General features: G+C 38.0%; 1 protein-coding gene across 4 annotated transcripts in view; it reads right to left on the reverse strand.

Moving 5' to 3' along the window:
* Window positions 1-4,219: 4,219 nt before the first annotated feature.
* Window positions 4,220-23,531, reverse strand: part of LOC105468675 (ribonucleotide reductase catalytic subunit M1) — a 46,583-nt gene continuing 27,271 nt past the window's right edge. For all 4 annotated transcript variants that reach the window (XM_011718870.2, XM_011718866.2, XM_011718868.3 and 1 more), the window contains 11 exons: window positions 22,722-22,805; window positions 20,900-21,061; window positions 20,448-20,527; window positions 19,266-19,467; window positions 15,031-15,180; window positions 14,608-14,829; window positions 12,691-12,767; window positions 9,382-9,517; window positions 8,136-8,231; window positions 6,528-6,716; window positions 4,220-4,898 (listed from right to left, as the gene is read on the reverse strand). In XM_011718870.2, coding sequence (XP_011717172.1) covers window positions 4,710-4,898; window positions 6,528-6,716; window positions 8,136-8,231; window positions 9,382-9,517; window positions 12,691-12,767; window positions 14,608-14,829; window positions 15,031-15,180; window positions 19,266-19,467; window positions 20,448-20,527; window positions 20,900-21,061; window positions 22,722-22,805 — 1,587 coding nt within the window. In that variant the 3' untranslated portion in view covers window positions 4,220-4,709. The remainder of the gene's footprint in view (window positions 4,899-6,527; window positions 6,717-8,135; window positions 8,232-9,381; window positions 9,518-12,690; window positions 12,768-14,607; window positions 14,830-15,030; window positions 15,181-19,265; window positions 19,468-20,447; window positions 20,528-20,899; window positions 21,062-22,721; window positions 22,806-23,531) is intronic.

Below are 23,531 nucleotides of genomic sequence, written 5' to 3' on the forward strand. Positions count from 1 at the left end.
ATAGTGAAATAACCACAGGATGGTTTCAGGGATCCCTGGAGCCACTGTGAGACAGACTGGAGCTAAAACTCCATTGATCACCTGATCTCCATAAGCTCCTACTCCAATTGGAAGACCACAGTGACATTTTAGTTACCTGGAACTAGTGTCAGCTTAGAGTCTGTGTCCAGTAATCTTCAAAAGGTTTGATTATCTTTTTCCCAATGTAGTTACTAGTAAAAGGCCATAGATCTTTCTGGGAAAGGCTGGGAGAAAGATTTAACAGTATATATCTTTGACAGTGCAGTGGGATCCTTCCTCAAGGGGACTTGGTCTCCCTTTCATTTGAGGGGTTCTGGGTCTGTAAACCAGTTCAAATCTGGGAATTGATAGAGGGGCCATAATTCTGGTTTTATTATTCAAATTAGATTTGTTCACTTAACCTAAAACTCTTCTGCTTATATAGATCAAGTTAGAATTTAATAGATTCCCCACGTATTTCACCTCGAGGAATTCCATGATCACCTAGCCAAACCATCTCTCTGTGAGTCAGACTTGTTTTTTTGTGTTTTGTTTGTTTGTTTGTTTTTGGAGACAGAGTCTTGCTCTGTCACCTAGGCTGGAGTGCAGTGGCACCATCTCAGCTCACTGAAGCCTCTGCCTCCTGGGTTCAAGCAATTCTCCTGCCTCAGCCTCCCAGGTAGCTGGGACTACAGATGCGCACCACCACACCAGGTTAATTTTTGTATTTTTGGTAGAGACAGGCTTTCACCATGTTAGCCAGGCTGATTTCAAACTCTTGGCCTCAAGTGATCTGCCCACCTCGGCTTCCCAAAGTGCTGGGATTACAGGTGTGAGCCACTGCGTCTGGCCTAGTCAAACAATTCTGATTGCTGCTTTAACTCTGCTGTCCATTACAGTAACCATTTGAACTACTTCCTCTATAGTATACCAAGGCAGGACTGGCATTTCAACTTCATTTAGGGCAAATTTTGGTTCATGTTTCAACCAAGCAACCAACCAGCTAGAGCAGGATCTTTTTGATCCCCCATGCTGCAATATTAAATCCAAAATCTCTGCTTTGTGGGCCCCTATCAATAAACACTGCCTGATCCAACTTTATGTTCCTTCCACCATTATTACGTACCCTAATATCCATTTCCACACATATTCTCAAATGGGAAGAGTCATGTAGTTCTTTTTGAGTGTAGCACACCTCCTATATCTCACTTAGTACCTCACCTTTGGGGCCTGCTGGGACTTGGATCTAGTTACAGGTTTAGAAGGAAAGAGGGGTGGTCAGGGTGGGTCCTGAGGACAATCAGCAGAGTCCTGTAAGGCAATTATCTCAGAGGAAGACATTAGTTTCCTCAGGGAAAGCAGTTAATGTCAATTAGATATAATCCGATTGGGTAAATCAGTTATCTCTGCTTCTACTGGCAATGAAGACTCATCAGAATTTAGAGATTCAATATTACCAGCTTCATCAGGATCTTCCCATGAGTCATCATTCCAATTTTCATGATCCCATTCATTCCCAGTCAATATCCTCACTTTAGTAGCAAAGGTACCCTGCAAGGCTGGGAATTCAATTTGCATTGTAACTCAGGCACTTGCAAAATGAGATTCTGGGTTTGGTTTCAGAAATCTCAACTCTGCAGCTACAGAAGGTAAAGTTTCTTTCAAATCAGACAGACAAATGTTCAGGTCTAGTACTTAAGTTGAGAATTCAAATCCCTGAAGTCATCCTTTTCTTTCTCCAATTTATCCAGTGCAATTAAGAGCAAGCGGCCAATCTTATTAGTTTGACCAAAAGGTTTGAAGGTATACATATATCTCTGTCAAAACATTAACTGAACATGCACTAAAGGAACAAAGACTTTGGCGATCATACGTGATAAAGAATAGTCTCTGCAAAATTAGTTTGGGCTGGGCACTGTGGCTCACACTTGTAATGCCAGCTCTTTAGGGGGCTGAGGTGGGTGGATCAGTTGAGGCCAGGAGTTCGACACCAGCCTGGCCAACATAGTGAAACCCCATTTCTACTAAAAACACAACAAATAGCCAGACATGGTGGTGCACACCTGTAATCTCAGCTACTCTGGGGACTAAGGCATAAGAATTGCCTGAATCCAGAGGCAGAGGATGCGGTTAGCCGAGATCACACCACTGCATTCTGGCCTGGGTGACACAGCGAGACACTGTCTTAAAAAAAAAGTTTGGAAATGTCTCAAATGGAATACTACAATCTTCAACATAGCAATGAAACAAAAAACAGTAAGCTCTGGAGTAGAAGAATCTGATTACTGGAGTTACCTCATTATAATAGTCAATTTCAACAACAAAAATCACAAGGCATACAAAATAAAAGAAAGAAACATGGCCCATTCAAAGTAACAAGAAAAAATGACAGACACCATCCCTGAGAAAGCCAAGACATTGGATTTACTCAACAAAGACATTAAAACAACTGTATTAAATATACTCAAAGAGCTAAAGGAAAAGATGAACAAATAAAGGAAATCAGAAAAACAATTATTAACAAAATCAGAATATCAACAGAGACAAAAATTACAAAGAAGAATAAAAATTCTGGAGTTGAAAGAATAACTGAAATGAAAAATTCACTAGAGGAGCACAATAGATTTGAGCAGGAAGAAGAGAGAATCAGAAAACTGGAAGATAGGACACTGAAATTATCAAGTCTGGGAATAGAAAGAAAAAATAAAGAAAAGTAAATAACGCCTAACAGACCTATGGAAGACCATGAAGTTGACCAATAGATGCACTATGGAAGTCCCTATAAGGAGAGAGAAAGGGGAAGAAAAATTATCTAAATAATGGCCAAAAACAACCCAAATTTAACAAAAGACGTGAATCTACAAATCCAGTAAGCCCAGTAAGTCCCAAGTAGGATAAAGATAAACTCAGAGACCCACACCAAGACACATTATAATGAAATTGTCAAGTCACTAAGATGGCTATTATAAAAAATATGAGCTGGGTGTGGTGACTCACACCTGTAACCCCAAGACTTTGAGAGGCTGAGATGGGAGGATTGTTTGCACCCAGGAGATTGAGGCTGCAGTGAGCTATGATGGTACCACTGCACTCCAGCCTGGGCAACAGAGCAAGACCTTGTCTCAAAAAACGAAACAAAACAAAAACAAAAATATAAAAAATAAGTGTTGGTGAAGATGTGGAGAAAATGGTACCCTATTGTATTGCTGGTGGAAATGTAAAATAATGTAGCTGCTATGGAAAAGTTTGGTAGTTCCTCAAAAAGTTAAAGATAGAATTACCATAATTTCCAGCAACTGTATACATACCCACACATACCCACGTATACCCCTGTATACATACCCAAACGAATTGAAAGCAGGAACTCAATAGATACTTTTAAGCCAGTGTTCACAACAGCATTAGTCAAAATTCCTTAAAAGGAGGAAAGAACCCAAATGTCCATCAAAAGATAAGTGGATTAACAAAGTGTGGTAGCCTAGGTGTGGAGACTCATACATGTAATTCCAGCACTTTGGGAGGCTGAGTCAAGTAGATCCTCTGAGACCAGCCTGGCCAACATGGTGAAACCCTGTCTCTACCAAAAATACAAAAATTATCCTGGCATGGTGGCATGCACCTATAGTCCCAGCTACTTGGGAAGCTGAGACACAAGAATCACTTATCACTTGAACCCAGGATGTAGACGCTGTAGTGAGCCAAGCCAAGATCGTACAGCCTGGATGAGAGAGCAAGACTGTCTCAAAAAAAAAAAAAAAAAAAGTGTGGCATACATAAAGAATGAAATTTGGATACATGCTATAAACTGTGAAAACATTATGCTAAATGAAATAAGCCAGACATGTATTCCATTTATACGAGGTACCTAGAATAGGCATATTCATAGAGACAGAAAGTAGAATAGAAGTCACCAGGGACTTAGGGGCAGGGAAATGAGGAGTTAAGGTTCTTATTGATACAGAGTTTCTGTTTGGGATGATGAAGTTCGGGAAACAAATAGTGGTGATGGTAGTATAACACTGTGAATGTGCTTAAGTCACTGAATTGTATGTTTAAACATAGGTAAAATGGTAAATTGTATGTTATGTATATTTCACTACAAGAAAAAGAAAAAGAAAAAGGCATAATTTCCTCCCCGAATTCTCAAAGAACAGAAAACTTTTTTTCAAATTTGACTTTTTTATGAAAGTAAACGACAAAATTAATCTCATACAATCACTTAGAAATGTTTAGCTTTATTTCAGAATAACCTATAGGACCATATCCAAATAAAGGTCCTATCAGTACTTCTCAAGAGTTATCACTCAGTTTTGCTTCTAGAGACCCACCAGTCAAAGCAGTAAAACTAAATCTCCTTAACAAAACTGAAGTCATCAGAAAATCAGTGCTAAAGGGGTGATGAAACTTTACTTAATCACTCCCTGTATGCAAGAAGACTTATTGCATTCCTAAAACTTCTACTTTGATTCCCAATATATCTGTTTTTTTTTTTTCTTTTTTTCAAAAGCATCATTTTGGTGAAAATTCCAATATATGAGTTTAAAAAAAAAAATCATTATCATCGTAACAGTACTTTAAATCAATTATTCCTTTTGCCTGCAACAGGGTCCAGCAAAGCCTTACCACCTCAAGCAAAATCCACTACACCTATCTATGCTCAAGAAGTAGTTTGGCTACTGAAGACTTGCTGGTCTCTTCCAAGCCTTTCCTCAGGATCCACACATCAGACATTCATCTCTATTCTCCAAAGAGCACACCATGGCTGCTGTGTTCCTCTCCTTCTCTTCTTCCTCCTTTGATATCTTTTCCTTATCTTTTAGCTTCTCCTTATTTAGAGTGAACTGGATTGGATTAGCCGCTGGTCTTGTCCTTAAATAATACATCCCAGTCTTCAAACCCTATAAGGAAAGTAAAGACAATGATTAGGAGAAACTCTGTGAGAATACTAGACATTCCTGGCTGGGCGCTGTGGCTCACACCTGTAATCCCAGCACTTTGGGAGGCCAATGTGGGTGGATCACTTGAGGTCAGGAGTTTGAGACCAGCCTGGCCAATATGGTGAAACCCCGTCTCTACTAAAAATAAAAAATTACCCAAGAGGGGTATTGCATGCCTGTAAATTTCAGCTACTTAGGAGGCTGAGGTTGCAGTGAGCCAAGATTGTACCACTGTACTCCAGCCTGGGTAACAGAGCAAGACTCTGTCTAAAAAAATATAAAATAAAATAAAATAATAATATTAAAATAAAATAAAATAAAATGCATTCCTGGCCAGGCGCAGTGACTAACACCTGTAATCCTAGCACTTTGGGAGGCCGAGGCAGGTGAATTGCTTGAGACCAGCCTGGCCAATATGGCAAAACCCCATCTCTATTAAAAATACAAAAATTAGCTGGGCGTGGTAGCACACGCCTGTGATCCCAGCTACTCAGGAGGCTAAGACATGAGAATCGCTTGAACCCAGGACAGAGGTTGCAGTGAGCCGAGATCTCGCCACTGTACGCCAGCCTGGGCAACAGAGTGAGTCTCTGTCTCAAAATACATACATACATACATACATACTTACAGACAGACAGACATAAAATAAAACACATTCCCATGAACCAGATCAAACCTTTTTTAAACTTGGAATTCTATCTCCTCTAGGAGTACTCTCAAAAATGCTTTGCGAGTCAGATAGAAATACCCTGTTCTTTTCACCCCTAAAACAGGCTTATCTCTTTGGAAAGGTCAAACATTTTTATTCTTTTGTCTTTGTTTTTATGTATATGACTTCCAAGTTTGCCCAAGACAACATGTCTGCCTTAGGTTATAACTATTTAGAGAGCTAGACTGTGTCTCTGTGTAACAACAGACTAAAAGACTTCAAAGATAAAGATCATCATCTTCTATTCAGTATCCTCAGTGCTGGCACCTACTGGATGTTCAATAAATGTTAAATTAAAAAACAAATTTATAATTCTACTTAAATATCCAATACATTATCAGGGAATAAGAACATAATCTAAAATTACCGACTTTACAGCTGGCAATGACTAGGCTAAGTAATCTGGCTTTCACTTTATAAAGTGAGAAAACAATGGATGTTTTCGAATAGTGGGTTGAGGTGTGCAAAGTTTTATTTGAGGAATGGTGGTAATGCACACAAAATGGCTGGGAGCAGAGATATTAGAAGGAATAAGGTCAGTTTAGAATAACAGCAGCAGAAAAGGAAGGAAGATATTTAAGAAATAATACAAAGGAACAGTCAACATAACTTGGTAATTATACAGAGAGTAAAGGAAGGAAAGGATCACAGGTAACTCCAAGTTTTCAAACCTAAGAAGGAAATAAACCTAACAGAAACAAGAAAATCCAAGGCAAGACCTTGATCTGGTACAAAAACCATCGGCTGGTTTTAATATTCTGGATTTGAACTTAAAGAACTTCTAGGTGATAATATTTAATGGGTGGCTAGAACATAAAATCATTCCAATGCCAAAATATCTCAAGCTGGCAATTAAGTCCTCCTTGAGATTCTCTACCAACCTGCTTCCAGCCGTAGAAGTGCATACTAGTGAGTTTGCCATAGTTAGGCTCAGCAATGTGGATATTCAAAGATTGGCTTTGATCAATGAAAGCACCTCTCTCAGCTGCCATCTTGAGAACGGTTTTCTGAGAGATTTCCCACACAGTTTTATAAAGTTGCTTCAGGTCATCAGGAATTTCTGGTATGCTCTAAAGAAGGAAAACCAAATGTTTACTTTACTCCAGTTAAAGAAAGCAGTGTGTAATTAATAGTGACACAAGGTTTGACCCTGGTTTTACTTCCTTCCAGATCTGACCTTACTATTCAGTATCATATGATATGATCCTTATCAAGTTTACCAAGACTATTTAGGAAGTTGAACAAAACCCCATCTAACCAACCAAATATCAATCTGGTGACAGTAATTTCAGCATCCCTTTTTTGTTGGCTTTTGATTTCCAATATATCTGTTTTTGAGAATTAAAAATTGGTTTATGACCCAAACATTCATTCTTCTAGAGGCACTTAAAGAAAGGAAAAGTCAGAGCTAAGCAGTAATAAATGACCCTTGAGTTTTGCAGAAAACACAAAAACCAAGGGCTGTAATTCACAGGGATCAAGGTAAGCAATGAGATAAAACCCTTTAAATAAGCTAGGATTCCAAACTCCCTTTGGAATCCAAATAAATCAGGTTTTCTTAGGTCTACGGTTAACTTTCATTAAAACACACAGACTAGCTAATGCTAATTTCTGTCATCAAATATGGAACTGTTATAGGACTCATCATCTGTGTTGCTAAGCAGACCAACATTTAGCCAGACACCTCTATCTGCAAATAAATGCCTCTTGACTCTTAGTTGCAAATATTTACACTATTTGTGACTCTGTCTTTTGGACTATCAGTCCTCAACCATGATTTTTAAGTAAGCTTGACTCTCTTAATTTCAGTCTATCGATGATCCCCCAAATTTTGATGTACTTTGGAATCACCAAAAGAATCTTTAAAAAGTATTAATGTCTGAGACCAGGCACGGTGGCTCATGCATGTAATCCTAGCACTCTGGGAGGCCAAGGCAGGCGGATCACCTGAGGTCAGGAGCCTGGCCAACATGGTGAAACCCCGTCTCTACTAAAAATATAAAAATCAGCCGGGCATGGTGGCAGGCACCTGTAATCCCAGCTACTTGGGAGGCTAAGGCAGGAGAATCGTTTGAACCCAGGAAGCAGAGGTTGTAGTGAGCCATGATCCCACCAGTGCACTCCAGCCTGGGCAACAGAGACTTTGTCTCAAAAAAAAAAAAAAAAATTGATGTCTGGCTCCTGCTCCTAAACATTTAATTGGTAAAGAATGCAACCTAAGCTTCAGAATTTTAAAAGTTCCCCAATTGATTCTAAGATGCAGAAAAATTGAGTACTACTATTTTATATTATTGCATAAAAACAAGATGGTAAGGGCTATGTAAAGATGTGTACAATCCTAGCACAACAATGAAGAGGTGAACACAGCTACATAAGCAAAGCCTAGATGAACACAATGAAGTTATTTTCTCCATTGTCTGGCATGAGTGAGGAGGTACCACAATGTCCAACTCAGCCCCTGCAGAGCACATTTCATTTTCATTCTATACCTGAATAGAGCCATTGCATGCAATAATCTGGTTTTTCATCTCTTCATGCCATAGGCCCCGCTCAGTAAGATCTTTCAATAAGTGAGGATTTACAATCTGAATGGAAAAGCAGAAAATATATGAAGAAATAAACAACAGTGACAGCTTAGAAAAGACTACAGCTTTGAAGCTTAAACTAAAATCACTTAAGAATTATTTAATGCTAGATTGCTTGGTAAATTCTATTTTTATAAAAATGAGACATCAATGCCACCACACAAAAGCTATATTCCTTTAAGATCTTGACATCTGTTATTCAAGAAACAATATAATTAGCCAGGCATGGTGGCGCAGCACGCCTGTAATCCCAGCTACTTGGGAGGCTGAGGCATGGGAATTGCTTGAACCTGGGAGGCAGAGGTTGCAGTGAGCCAAGATCACACCACTGCACTCCAGCCTGGGTGACAAAGTGAGACACTTTCTCAAAAACAACATCAACAACAACAAAAACATTGTGGTGTGGTAACATTATATAATATATACACATATCAAATCATTATACTGTATACCTTGGATTTATACACAATTTTTATTGTCAATTATACCTTAATAAAGCCGAAAAAATATTTTAGTTAAAAAAGAAACATACAGCATTTGCAAAAGTGAAAAGAATAGCGTCTAAGATGGGTAAATCTATAAATACTTAGGTTAAAAAAATTAGAAACGTATCCTTCTCAAACTTTACAGAACTTTATTTCAAGATATCTGGAAATTCACAAATAGTCTTTTAAATTGAGGTTCTCAAACCCTAGCTACACATAAGAATTACCTGGGAACCTTAAAAACAAAGAAACAAAACCACTGGTCTCACCCACCATAAATTCTAATTGGTAACCAAGTCTGAAAACCACTGCCTTAAATGATACTTCTTTACATATTTTGAGTATCCTAACTTAAGCATCTGGGGGAAGTTATACAATACATCACTATGATTACATAATGATTAAACATTATGTTAACTCTACTATCAACAACTTACTTTCATACTTGACCCTCAGTAATTCATTTTTTCAATAGATTATTTATTAAATGCCTATTGTGCTGAAATATTAATAACAAATAATAATATTGGAGATGAAGATGACTCTCTTTATCAAAGCTTTGCACCCAAACTAAGAAAATGGGCAAATTAAACACGAGTGAGCATTTACTCCCAACATCAGGCTTTCAAAAAGTCTCCCTGTAGGGCTGGTTGTGAACTGCTCACCTGAAATTCTCCTGACAAGACTCTGCGAGTATAGATGTTGCTGGTGTAAGGTTCAATGGACTCATTATTCCCCAGGATCTGAGCAGTGGAAGCTGTAGGCATCGGGGCAATAAGTAAACTGTTTCTTATACCATACCTACAGAAAAGGAGATTATCAGGTACTAGTCCCAAAGCTACAATCTGCCAGGAAAGTAGTTACTTTAAGTCACTGTAGTAAATATAGATAAATGTAGTAAATGTAAATGTAACATCATACATGCATTGAACTCACATGTTGACTTTCAAATTAAACTACTACAGGCAGGCAATTCCACAGTATGGGTGCTATTATAGCTCCCTCTCCTCTTAAATGTCTGACTCCTAAACTGAATTAGTATAATTTTTATTGTTGGCAATCCTTATCATGCCATGATTTATGCCACTTGGACTGTGGCACTCAGGAATCATAACACTTGATACACTATCTTGCCTAGGGAAACATTCAAAGTGATGTTGAAGCGCTCCCCACCTGTATTAGGGTATGCTCATCCAACCCTCATTCTTTTCTAAGTGCCTATAAAATCACTGTGCTAGGCCCCTTCTGGAAAAATAATAATGAGAAAGTGGTCAGAATCAGACAAATATCACCGTAATTCTCCATTATCCTGTAAACAGGAAGAAATTATGCTCAAAGTATATTCTTCAATTATAAGTTCCTGGAAGAAGGTTAACATCTTTTGACAAATCAATGCCCAAGAGTACTTAAGAGAGAATATACTATCTGACACACTGAGAAATCTCCCAACTGCCCCTAGCTCACCTTCAAAGCTCAGCCTAACTGATACCAATTTTAAAACATCTTTCCTGATCAGGCAGGCACAAATACAAATGTCAAATACAAATATCTGCTCTGCAAACATTTTCTCTGACTTGTACCTTTCCATACACCTTAACTACTTGTCTTCTTAGTCTCAAGTTTTTAAAACACAAAGAGCCTGTATTTCCTACATTCTATACCTATGGATTCATAAGATGCTTAGCATACAGCCTCATATCCTGATGGAGTCTGTACAACTGGATATAGTTTGGCTGTGTCCCCACCCAAATCTCATCTTGAATTGTAGTTCCCATAATCCCCACGTGTTATGGGAGGGACCTGGTGGGAGGTAATTTAATCACGGAGGAGGTTACCCTCATGCTGTTCTCATGATAGTGAGTTCTCACAAGATCTGGTTTTATAGAGGGCTTTTCTCCCTTTATTCAGTACTTCACTTGCCGCCATATTAAAGAAGGACCTGTTTGCCTTCCCTTCTGCTATGATTGTAAGTTTCCTGAGGCCTCCCCAACCCTGCAGAACTGTGAGTCAATTAAACCTCTTTCCTTTATAAATTACCCAGTCTCAGGCAGTTCTTTATAACAGTGTGAGAACTGACTAATACAACTGGGTTCTCTACTTTTTAGTTTTTATTATCTTTTCATTTACTTTTTTTGGGGGGTGTTTCTCCACCTTACTCTGTCACTTTGTAGTGAGGTATCAAGCAAACCACCAACTATCTTCATGTCTTTACTGCCTCATCTGTAAAATAGCAACACCATCTGTCTACAGACAGGAAACTGTTGTGAAAAATCATACATATATGATATATTCAAACTATGGAATTGTCTGTAATAATTAAAAACATTAGGTAGATCTACATGTACTAAAAGAGAAAGAGCTCCAAAATAAATCACTAAATAACAAGTCTCAAAATACATCAAGTCTTTTTTTTTGAGACAGAGTCTCAGTCACCTAGGCTGGACTACAGTGCACAATGTCGGCTCCCTGTAATCTGCACCTCCTAGGTTCAAGTGATTCTCATGCCTCAGCCTCCCGAGTAGCTGGGATTACAGGCACGCGCCACCATGCCCAGCTAATTTTGTATTTTTGGTAGAGACTAAGTTTCGCCATGTTGCCCAAGCTGGTCTTGAACTTCTGATCTCAAGTGATCCGACCACCTCAGCCTCTCAAAGTGCTGGGATTACAGATGTGAGCCACGGTGCCCAGCCCAGAATACAAGTTTCATCACATTTATGTGACAAAACCGTGTGTGTGTACCTATCCACAAATGTACTGAAAAAGATCTAGAAAAATACACTCCATTAACAAGGCTTATCTCTGGGAAAAAGAATAAGTTACTTTTTTGGTTTGTTTTCTGAGACAAATGGTTGGCAGAAGTATGAAGAAGGGCTTTTACTTTCTATTTTATTTCTGCATTTGAGCTTTATTAATAATAAATTTGTGTTCATATACTAATTTTGAAATTAGAAAAAAAAAGTCATGTATATAAAAAACTAGGCCATAGTATTTTGAGGGGGGAAAAATATATATGTATATATATATAAAAAAATATAGTACAGGTCCATTTTCTTAAAAGTTGAATTTCCCATGTAAATACACTCTTGGAAGTGTGTGTGTACTCTTGGAAGAAAACCAAAAGGATGATAAGATGCACACAGGGTTTCTGGGGGAGGCAGTATTAGTATAATTTTCATTTTCTCTTTCCAAATCTATGTTTTCCTAAATTTTCTAACATTTATTATTTGACTAGGAAAACAATTTTAATTTAACAATTTTAAGGCAAACAGTTATTTTTTTTAAAGAGCATTTTAAAGCTACTGCCTCATTCTCCAAATATTAATCACTTTGCATATGCATTAACCCATAAATGACAAAGTCATCACGATAGAAAACAAAAACAATTTGCTTTGTTATTCACTCTGCAAAACATTCTGCCTGCTTTCGAATCCATTATGCTTATTAATTTGAAAGGTCTACAAAAACTCAATTTTAAAATTTTTCTTTCCTATAGTTAAAACACATTATCCTCCAAAAACTCTTCCAAAATCCCTTATTCCTATGACAAAATCCCTTATTCCTATGACAATCAATTCAAACAAAAGCCATTTATATGGCCGATGTAACTAAATTGGGAAATAAATAAGAATCAAAAACATGTAAAAAAAAAAAAAAAAGCATAGTTGGAAAAAAGCCTTAATGAGAAAGAAAATTACCTAATCTAGGTGTGTTAAGTTCCTAAAATAAGATCAACTAATAATAGCAATTCCTACCATGTACTGAAATGCTTTCATTGTGCCAAGCAACTTGCAGGTTGCTATATATAGATTATCTTACAAAGTTTTTTCCCAAATAGTTTTGTGAGATAGGCCATTTTAGCCCCATTTGTAATAAATGAGTTTAAGAAGTTAAAATGACATATCTAACTTCTGAAGATCCAGAAGGTGAACCTAAACCCTTCTGCCTTCAAAGCTACTTTACATCTCTTCACTTACTTTGCAATGTTCTCCTTGAGAAGGTTCCAGTCCCATAGGTCTGTAGGAGTAACATTCCACATATCATACTGAAGAATCTAAGGAATACACAACTCAAATTTATTCTACAGCAAGTTAAAACTATGAAAAAAAGAAAGACTAGCTGCCATGTCACCACATCCCAACAAATGCTGTCTTCTAATCGACCTCTATGAGGAATACAAGCTCCAGAGATTTTCCTGTACAAAATTCCATGTAGTCATATTGATCAGAAGCAGGCTAAGAAAACTGATTATCCCACATCATATCTACAAACCAGAAAACCCTAAAATTCATAAAAGCATGTGGCTGATACATTCTGTTTTTTTACAGTAAAAATGTTACTTTAACCTTGTCTTTCTTCAGTGCCTTCATCTGTCCCTTGATCTGTTTACTTAGCTAAAAACACCTATTTTCCTCTAATACCAGCAGGAATGTCAGAAATAAAATTAACATTTTATATAGAAAAGAATCATAGTACTGATAATAAAGGCAGTGAAGGCAGAATTCTAACACAGCTCCTCAGATTCCCACACCTTGGTGCACAGGCTATTTATAATCTCCACTTGAGTATGGACATGACTTGAGAATAGGATGGATGTCACTCCAGTGATTATGGCAAAGGTGAAAGGTTTCTGCAGATGTAATTAAGGTTGCAAATCAGCTGATTCTGAGTTAAATAAAAGGAAGATTATGCCAGGAGCAGTGACTCATACCTGTAATCCCAGCATTCTGGGAGGCCAAGGCAGGTAGATCACTTGAGGTCAAGAGTTCAAGACCAGCCTGGCCAACGTGGCAAAACCCCGTCTCTACTAAAAATACAAAAATTAGCCAGGCGTGGTGCCATACGCCTGTAATCGCAGCTACTCGGGAGACTTGAGACAGCAGAATCACTTCAACCTGGGAAGCAGAGGTTGCAGTGATCTGAGATCACAGCACGCACTCCATCCTGGGTAACAAAGTGAAACTCTGTCTCAAAAAAAAAAAAGGGGGGGTGGTGGAGGGGTGGCGGGGAGATTATCCTATGTGGACCTGATTTATTAGGCGAAACACTAAAAAGAGACTAGAGTATGCCCCTTTTGAAATGAGAGATGGTCTCTCCCACTGGCCTTAAAGAAGCAAGATGCCATGAATCCTTGAAATATATTTTGCCAACAACGAGGTGAGCTTGGAAGAGAACTCTGTGTCTCAGATGAGACCACAGCCCTTACCAACATCTTGAACACAGACCCAGAAAAGAAGGCCCAGCTAAGCTAAGTCTGGACTCCTGACGTCTGGAAACTGTGAAATAACGAATGCATGTTTTAATCCACAGAAAATAAACACTGGCAGCATCCCTCTTATATTATTTTAGCAATGACTAGTTCTAAATAAGAGATTAAAACAGAGTATCCTTTTTACTACAGAGGACAAAGGTACTGAAGTTTCCTATGGCTGGTGCAACAAATTACTAAAAACTTGATAACTTAAAATAACAAAAATGTATTCTCTCATAGTTCTGAAGACCAGAAGCCCAAAATCAACATGTTGGGAGGGCCACACTCCCTCCAGAGGCACTAGAAGAGATTCTGTTCCTTGCCTCTTATAACTTCTAGTGGCTATCAGCATTCCAAGGCTTGTGGTTGTAACACTCCAATTTCTGCCTCCATAGTCATGTTGCTTCCCCTTCTGTGTCTCTTGCAGGACAACTGTCATTAGATTTAGGGCCCATCTGGATAATCCAGGTAAATCTCCTTATCTCAAGGTTCTTCATTACATCTGCAAAAACCCTTTTTTGAACCAAATAAAATGAAATTCACAGGTTCCAGGAATTAGGAGGTGGACATATCCTTTTGTGGGGTCACCATTCAGCCCACTACAGGTACTCACAGGCAAAAACAATTTCATCCATATACTTACTCCTTTGCTAACTGGAGAGCCCTCATAGGTTTCGTATGGGCCCTGCTCCTTGGCAAGGTCACAGCTGGCTTCCAGGGCGCCATAATAAATAGTTTCAAAGATCTGCTTATTTAGTAATTGGGCTTCTGCACTCTCAAAAGGGTATCTCATCAGGATAAAAGCATCTGCCAGACCTTGTACCCCAATTCCAATGGGGCGATGACGTTTATTTGATAGGCATGCCTTTGTGTCAACAGATTTTAAAGAAAAGGAGAAAATATTACTGAACAGGAAAATCAACATTCTGTACTAAATGAGACAGACTACCTCTTTTTCTCAAACCACTTTACTGACAACCATTTAAATAATGACTTGAAGATCATGATTGATTCCTTTCAATTTGGATTTCAATAATTACCAATAAGCAGAGAAATATATTCATACCTCTGGTACAGGATAGTAGTTTATATCAATAATTTTATTCAAGTTTCGGACAACGACTTTAGTGACTTCAGCCAACTTCTTAAAGTCATATGTGTGTTCTGATGTGACATACATATTCAGGGCCAGGGAAGCCAAATTACAAACAGCAACCTGGAATGCAAAAAACAGGTCAAGAATCACACAATTTTTATTTCTACTTCCTATGTCAACTACACCACCATGTGAGCCTCTAATACTCTCAAGACAATAAAATGTTAAATTTTTATATTTGACTTCTCCCTCTTCATCATTCATCAGTCCATTTCTAAATCCCACTGATTCTATTTCTTCAATACCTAGTCATATGTTAGTGATAACATGCATCAGCAAAATAAGATAGAGAGAGAGTCCTGTGTTCCACAGTACACAGCTCTATTACCAGACATATATCACACTATGTTATAATTAGCTTTTTACATATACCTATCTCATTATTCAGTAGATAAGTGCCCCTACAATATGGTAGCCACTGGCTACATGTATCTGTTTAAAATGAAATAAAATTTGAGTTTCTCAGTTGCACTAGTCATATTTCAAGTGCTTAATAGCCATCAGATACAGAACAATTCCATCACTGCAGAAAGTTCTTCAAAGCACACATGTCCACCTCACCTTCACTGATATTCTGATAAGCCCTTAGCAACAAAAGATTCCAATTTGTGATTTCTGAAAAAGCTCTTCCACTACACTAGTGTAGTGTTCCTCCACTACACTAGGCAGTGAGCTTCACACAAGGATCATTTTATTTATATCTTTAGCACTAGCAACACATCTGGCACACAGTAAGTCTTGATAATGCTGAATGAATACACTTTCTTTTCCATTTTGGTTATGACTATCCCAAGCCAAAGTCTTAAATTCTCTCACCTGGACTACTGAAAGTTTCCCAATTGAATTCTTGATGCCCTTCACATCTACTCCATTCTACACATGTTGCCAAATACCCATTTTTAAAATACAGCTTGAATCACAAAAGTCTAATAAATACCAGGGAGAAAAATAGGCAGGAAAAGAAGACAGAGAGTACTTGGGATAAAGGTGAAGGGGGTGTAATTTTTAAACAGAGTTGTTAAGAAAGACCTCACTGAAAACGTTGCATATGAACAAAGAACTGAACAGGTTAGAAAGCAAACCATGTGGCTATGGGAAGAGGGGGTGCATTTTAACATTCAAGAGGGAAGAAAGAGCAAAAATTCTGAGGTAGGAGCATGCTTGACATGTTTGAGAAAAAGCAAGAAAATCAATAAGGTTGGAGCAGAGTGAACAAAGGAGAAAGTAACCACAGATGAGGTGGGTTATCCAGTTGTGTAGGACCTTGTAGGGCATTCTAAGAACTCTGGATGGAAAGGAATGAAGTACTGATATATGCTACAACACGAATAAAAGAATATGTTCAGTGAAAGAAGCCTGACACAAAAGGCCACATATTATATGATTCCATTCCTATGGAATGTCCACAAATCTAGAGACAGAAAATATATTAGTGGTTGTCAAGGGCTGAGGGAAGAAGGGAACAGAGAGTGACTGCTAATGGGTAAAGTGTTTCATTATCTAGAGTGATAAAAATGTACTACAGGCTGGTCACGGTGGCTCATGCCTGTAATCCCAACACTTTGGGAGGCCGAGGGGGGTGGATCATGAAGTCAAGAGATTGAGACCATCCTGGCCAACACGGTGAAACCTCGTCCCTACTAAAAATACAAAAATTAGCTGGGCGTAGTGGCGCGCGCCTGTAGTCCCAGCTACTTGGGAGGCTGAGGCAGGAGAATTGCTTGAACCCAGGAGGTGGAAATTGCAGTGAGCCGAGATCAAGCCACTACACTCCAGCCTGGTGACAGAGACTGTCTCAAAAAAAAAAAAAAAAAAAAAAAAAAAACTACAATTAGATAGTGGTAATGGTTGCACAGACTTGCAGATACACCCAAAAAATAAACACACACACACACACACAACAACATGAATTGTACATTTTAAAAAGAATGAATTATAGCTCAATTTACAAAAAGAAAGAACTCTGTTGACGTTGCAATGAGCCACACTCCAGCCTGGGCAACAGAATGAAATCTTGACTCCCTCAAAAAAAGGAATTCTGCGTGGGTTAGCAAGCCAAAGAGTAGTTTTGTGCAGACAAATGACATTATCTGATTTTTATTTTTAAAATGTCAGTCTAGCCTCTATAATATAATCTATCTTGCATAATAGTTACTTCAATATATGTCGATTTCTTCCAACTAAATTAGAAGTTTCCAGAGGACAGCATATTTATTTATATTCTCAGAGTACTTAACACAGTGTTTTATATATAGCTGGTGCACAATAAATTTTGAATTAAAATGTACCTTAGCAGTATATTTAACTCAATTTCCATTTACTTCCTGACTTTTCATTTGTCTTTTTTTTTTTAAGGTCCTAGAATTGAGGATCTACTCCTTCCTCATTTCCATAGTTTACACCCAATATCAAAGCAGCCTGTCATCCTATTACTGCAACCATCTCCCTAGGCTAACCTCTAACCTCTTCTCACAGCAAGACACTCTGTAACCAGACACAAGAACCATCGTTTTCTTTCTTTTTTTTTTTTTAATTTATTTATTATTATTATACTTTAAGTTGTAGGGTACATGTGCATAACGTGCAGGTTTGTTACATATGTATACTTGTGCCTTGTTGGTGTGCTGCACCCATCAACTCGTCATTTACATCAGGTATAACTCCCAGTGCAATCCCCCCCCCTCCCCCCACCCCATGATAGGCCCCGGTGTGTGATGTTCCCCTTCCTGAGTCCAAGTGATCTCATTGTTCAGTTCCCACCTATGAGTGAGAACATGCAGTGTTTGGTTTTCTGTTCTTGTGATAGTTTGCTAAGAATGATGGTTTCCAGCTGCATCCATGTCCCTACAAAGGACACAAACTCATCCTTTTTGATGGCTGCATAGTATTCCATGGTGTATATGTGCCACATTTGCAAATCAAAACCACAATGAGATACCATCTCACACCAGTTAGAATGGCGATCATTAAAAAGTCAGGAAACAACAGGTGCTGGAGAGGATGTGGAGAAATAGGAACACTTTTACACTGTTGGTGGGATTGTAAACTAGTTCAACCATTATGGAAAACAGTATGGCGATTCCTCAAGGATCTAGAACTAGATGTACCATATGACCCAGCCATCCCATTACTGGGTATATACCCAAAGGATTATAAATTATGCTGCTATAAAGACACATGCACACGTATGTTTATTGCGGCACTATTCACAATAGCAAAGTCTTGGAATCAACCCAAATGTCCATCAGTGACAGAACCATCGTTTTCATTTTAACATTTTGATACTATTTTCCTGTCAGAAACCTACAAGGGCTTCTTATCTCTGGGACATGTCAGTTTCTACCTTCTATCTCCCTTCTCCCAGCCATAGCCATTTCTCCATATTCCAATAATTAATCTACTTGCACCATCAAAACAGACTTACTTGCCACACTGCACAAAACCCAGCCCTGTCTCTGGCATATCATACAGACCACTCTTTCCAAATGGAAAGCTCCTCTCTAAAACTTTTTTTTAAAACATCAAATCCATGTCCCATTTCTAGCCTTGATTCTTCTGTGAAGTCTCTTTACAGGCTTTGAGATTAGAATTGGATCTCACCATTCACTGAAAGGACTCTCTTTATAAGCTTACATACTTTTTTTGTTGCTGTTTTTGGTTTTTGTTTTTCTTTTTGTTTGTTTTGAGACAGGGTCTCACTTTGTCACCCAGGATGGAGTACAGTGGCACAATCTCAGCCCACTGCAGCCTCCACTTTCCAGGCTCAAGGCTTACGTACTTTAAACTGAATGTACATCCTAACACATTTTTGTGTGTGTCCTAAACCAACATAACTGTATATTTCTATTTTTCTTGAGTAAATGTTATTACAATGATGTGTGTATAAGAAAAAACTGTGTCTTTCCCACACGGCTTAGACTAAAAAACATTTATAGGCATAGATCATACCCTTTCCTTCCTTTGCTCTCTGCATTTAACAGTATTCTTCTGCTTACCACTATGCAAACTCCCTTCACTTACCTCACGTGAAGAATTCACAAATTCCTAAGGTTCTTTTCTTAGTACTCTAGAAAAGTACTCTTAGTACTCTAGGAAATGCCTAAGGTTCTTTTCTTAGTACTCTAGGAAGAATTTTTTCTACCTACCTCATCTTTGCTGGTGTACTCCACTATTTCTGTGCACAGGTTGCTGCATTTGATGGTTCCCAGGTTCTGCTGGTTGCTCTTTCGATTACAGGAATCTTTGTAGAGCATATATGGGGTGCCTGTTTCTGTTTGAGACTCAATGATGGCATACCAAAGCTGCTGAGCTTTTACAACTTTGCGGACACGACCTTGTTTCTCATAACTGAAAGGCACAGATATTATTTAATATATATTCTCTATATTTATTGTATATTTATTTACAATGTCTACGATATATATTTATTGTAGACAACTTGAAGACATTAAAATATAAAGTTATGAAAGCTCTTAAATTCTTTCTAAGTTTTGCTAAAGTAAAAAAGGAATATGATACTTATTTTACTCTGGCTAAAGCCATAGAGGAAAATGAGGCTTTAGGCTCCTTCAAATGATCCCAATCCCACTAAACCAATAATATCTTTCATAATAAAAAGGAGTAAAAACTAAGGAAACCAAATCTCTTAATATTGTGCTAATTTTTTTTTCTTTTTTGAGACAGAGTTTCGCTCTGTCGCCCAGGCTGGCTTGCAGTGGCACTATCTCAGCTCACTGCAACCTCCACCTCCGGGGTTCAAGCGATTCTCCTACCTCAGCCTCCCAAGTAGCTGGGACTACAGGTGTGCAGCAGCACGCCCAGCTAATTTTTGTATTTTTACTAGAGATGGGTTTCACCATGTTGGCCAGGCTGGTCTTGAACTCCTGACCTCAAATGATCCACCTGCCTCATCCTTCCAAAGTACTGAGATTACAGATATGAGCCACTGCACCTGGCCTATTTAATTTTAATAAACTATTGACATATGTATCCTAGTCACTCATGATTCCTTTATGCAATATAAAGCATAGCTTATCAAAAGTACTATATGACAGAGCAAAATAATAACCCTGCTAGTCATCTTAATTTTTATAAGGATCAATTAAAAATCCCAAGAACCTATTTATACATTCCAAAGTTTTAAGAAAGAAGAAGACGCAACTCAATTTTGGTGAAGAGTTAGGAAGCAAATATGACCAAAATTATTAGTCACTTTTTCTCTTAGATGCTTCAAAAGATTCTTGACAAGTACTTTTGATATTTGGACCCCCGAAATAAGAGAAACCATGATTAAAACATTATTGTTTTATTTTATATTTTTCCCATACCTTTCATATAGTTTCTCAAATTCTTCTCCCCAAACCTCATCCAGACCAGGACACTCATTTGGACACATCAAAGACCAGTCCTATAAAGGAAAGGACAAAATCACTCATAAGAAACTTAAAATAGCCAAGCATAATCCATTAGAAACACTGCAAGCATAAGGTGACTTTTACAAGTTCTCTTGGAAATTTGCTGTAGAAATAATCATTTTCAGGTTCAGGCCCAAACATCTAGGTCTGCCTGTTTATACATGACCTTTCAAGCATTTAGGTCACAAAGCATCTACTTTAGAGAACAGAAATATAAGACAAGCACAGCATCTCTTAACTTGTTCAGAATGCCTTCTGTGGCATCACACATAGATGGGCTCTTCCTAAGCATGACTTAAGATGACTAAAAAAGAGAAAGCTCATGTGAATCAAGTTGCCATTACCAACAAGTACCTATCTCTCACCTGATTAGTCTCTACTCGTTTCATGAAGAGATCCGGAATCCAAAGAGCAAAGAAAAGATCTCTGGCACGCTGCTCCTCCTTTCCTGTGTTCTTCTTTAAATCAAGGAATTCAAAGATGTCTAAATGCCAAGGCTCCAGGTAAATAGCAAATGCCCCAGGACGCTAGTGGTAAATAAATCATAATTCTCTTCAGAATAAAAATGAAACAAAGAAACATCATGTCTCCCAAAGCACTTTTATAGTATCTCCTTTGATCTTCACTACAATGAATTAAATAACATAAAAGTATTATAAAAGTGTACAATTTTACAATTGTAAAAGTAATATTTTACAATTCTATGAGTAAAAACGAATGAATGATATAAACAAAATGTGAAACAAGAAAGGTTAACTTTTCTAAAGTGACATGATGAACTACAAATGGAGCCTCCTCTTCAGCAATAGCCCAGCTCTCTTTACACAACATGACATGTACATAAAGCCCAAAGGAAGTTGCTTTTACAAAATAAGCCGTGCTCTTATTGAAGGTCAAAAAGTTGATCTGTCTTATCAAGGTCCCCAAAGTCCATCAGAGAGAAATTCATAAACTAACAGGTGATTAGTGTGCCTACAGTCACAAAAGGCAGACTCTAGTTGCAAACCATCCTGTTGATAAAACCAGGTAAACAACCCAATTCTTTCAACTTTACTGTTTCTTCTAGAATTAGGGAGAGTTTTTGTTTGTTTGTTCTGTTTTGTTTGAGACAAGGTCTAGCTCTATTGTCCAGGCTGGAGTACAGTGGTATAATCTCGGCTCACTGCAACCTCCTGCCTACGGGGCTCTAGCCATCCTCCCACGTCAGCCTCCCAAGTAGCTGAAACTACACCATACCTGGTTAATTTTTGTATTTTTTGTGGAGATGGGGTTGCATCAGGGTGGTCTTGAACTCATGAGCTTAAGCGATCAGCCCACCTCAGCCTCCCAAAGTGCTGGGATTACTGGCAGGAGCCACCACACCCAGCCAATTAGGGAGAGTTTTGTTATTCCAGTTTGTTTTTGTTTTTGTTTTAAGAACAACCAAGGCCAGGTGCAGTGGCTAACACCTGTAATCCCAACACTTTGGGAGGCCAAGGCAGGTAGATTGCTTGGGTCTAGGAGTTTGAGATCAGCCTAGGCAAGAAAGTGCGACCCCCGTCTCTACAAAAAATATAAAAATTAGCTGGGTGTGGTGGCACAGGCCTATGGTCTGAGCTACATGGGAGGGCTGAGGCAGAAGGATTGCTTAAGTCCAGGAGGTCAAGGCTACGGTGAGCCAAGGTTGTGCCATTGCACTCCAGCCTGGGTGATAAGAGAGAGACAAAAAAAAAAACAAAACAAACAAACAAAAAAAAAAAACAAAGAAAAACGTAGAGCACATGTTACAACCCCATTTCAAATGACATATTTATATGAGTTACAACTTGAGAAATTCTTTGCAAATAAACTATTATGTAAGAAAGCTGAATAGATCAGTGGTTGTCTAGAGCCAGGGATAAAGTATGTGTGGGTAGGGATGACAGGGGTGACTGAATGTAAAGGTATATGAGGGAAAAAAGATTTTGGGGTAATGGAAATGTTCTACCTCTTTATCAATGTGGGGATTACACAAGTGTAACATTTGTCAAAACCCGTCAAACTGTACATTTAAAGTATATGCATATTAAAATAATTATACCTCCTCAAATTGATTTTACAAGTAAAAAATAAGTAATTAGAAACCACACATAAATGAGCCATCTTAAGTGTATATGACTAAAGCACCTTTAGTTCTGATTTCTAGTACTTTCAAGTCATGGAGCATACCTTGTTCCCACCTTGATCCACATATCGAGCTGTGTTGTTATATACTCTCAGCATCGGTACAAGGCCATTGGAATTGCCGTTAGTCTAAAAGAGAGAACATGATAGAAAAGACAGAGGGCACTCAGCAAAGAAAAGAACAAAATGGCCCCATTCTTTTATCAAAAAAGATGACTAATTTCTAGGTAGCAATCTATGAAGTTTACCTGCTCTCCATCTCTGCTTCTGCTTTGGAAAAATAATGCCCAAATAAAATCAACAAAATGCTGAATAAATTACAATTATGTACTAAGTTACCTCATGGCATTTCTAATTTACAATGAGATGTACCAATTACAAGTCAAAGGGATCGAAAATCAAGGTAGCTAAATTTAAACTCTACATCTTCTAAAGGTCATTATATAAAGATACACTTTGGGTAGAGTAAAAAAGAATATAAATACTACTACAATGCCTTTTTCCCAAAAGAAATCAAGGCAATTTATAATAAGAATTACATGCAGTAGCTATATCAGGGCAATAAATAAGGTAAAAGGAGATTCTCAGCAATAAGTGGATTCTAGAATGATGTTAAGAAAATAGAGACTCCTATGACTAGAAGACACTTCATCAAATTCTTTAAATAACCCTTCTGATCCCAACACAAGCCTTTAAACAGTCTAGAAAGATAAGTGAGCAATGGCTCACTCTACCATTGTGTAAAGTGCTGTATATATCACAGTACCTCCAAAACACAACATAATGGAATAATTTCCTTCTGGAACTTTATTCTACAGGGTTAGATATTTTCTTCATCTTACAGAAAAGGAAACA

The sequence above is a fragment of the Macaca nemestrina genome, chromosome 12 (assembly GCF_043159975.1).
Source record: "Macaca nemestrina isolate mMacNem1 chromosome 12, mMacNem.hap1, whole genome shotgun sequence".
Classification (NCBI taxonomy): domain Eukaryota; kingdom Metazoa; phylum Chordata; class Mammalia; order Primates; family Cercopithecidae; genus Macaca; species Macaca nemestrina.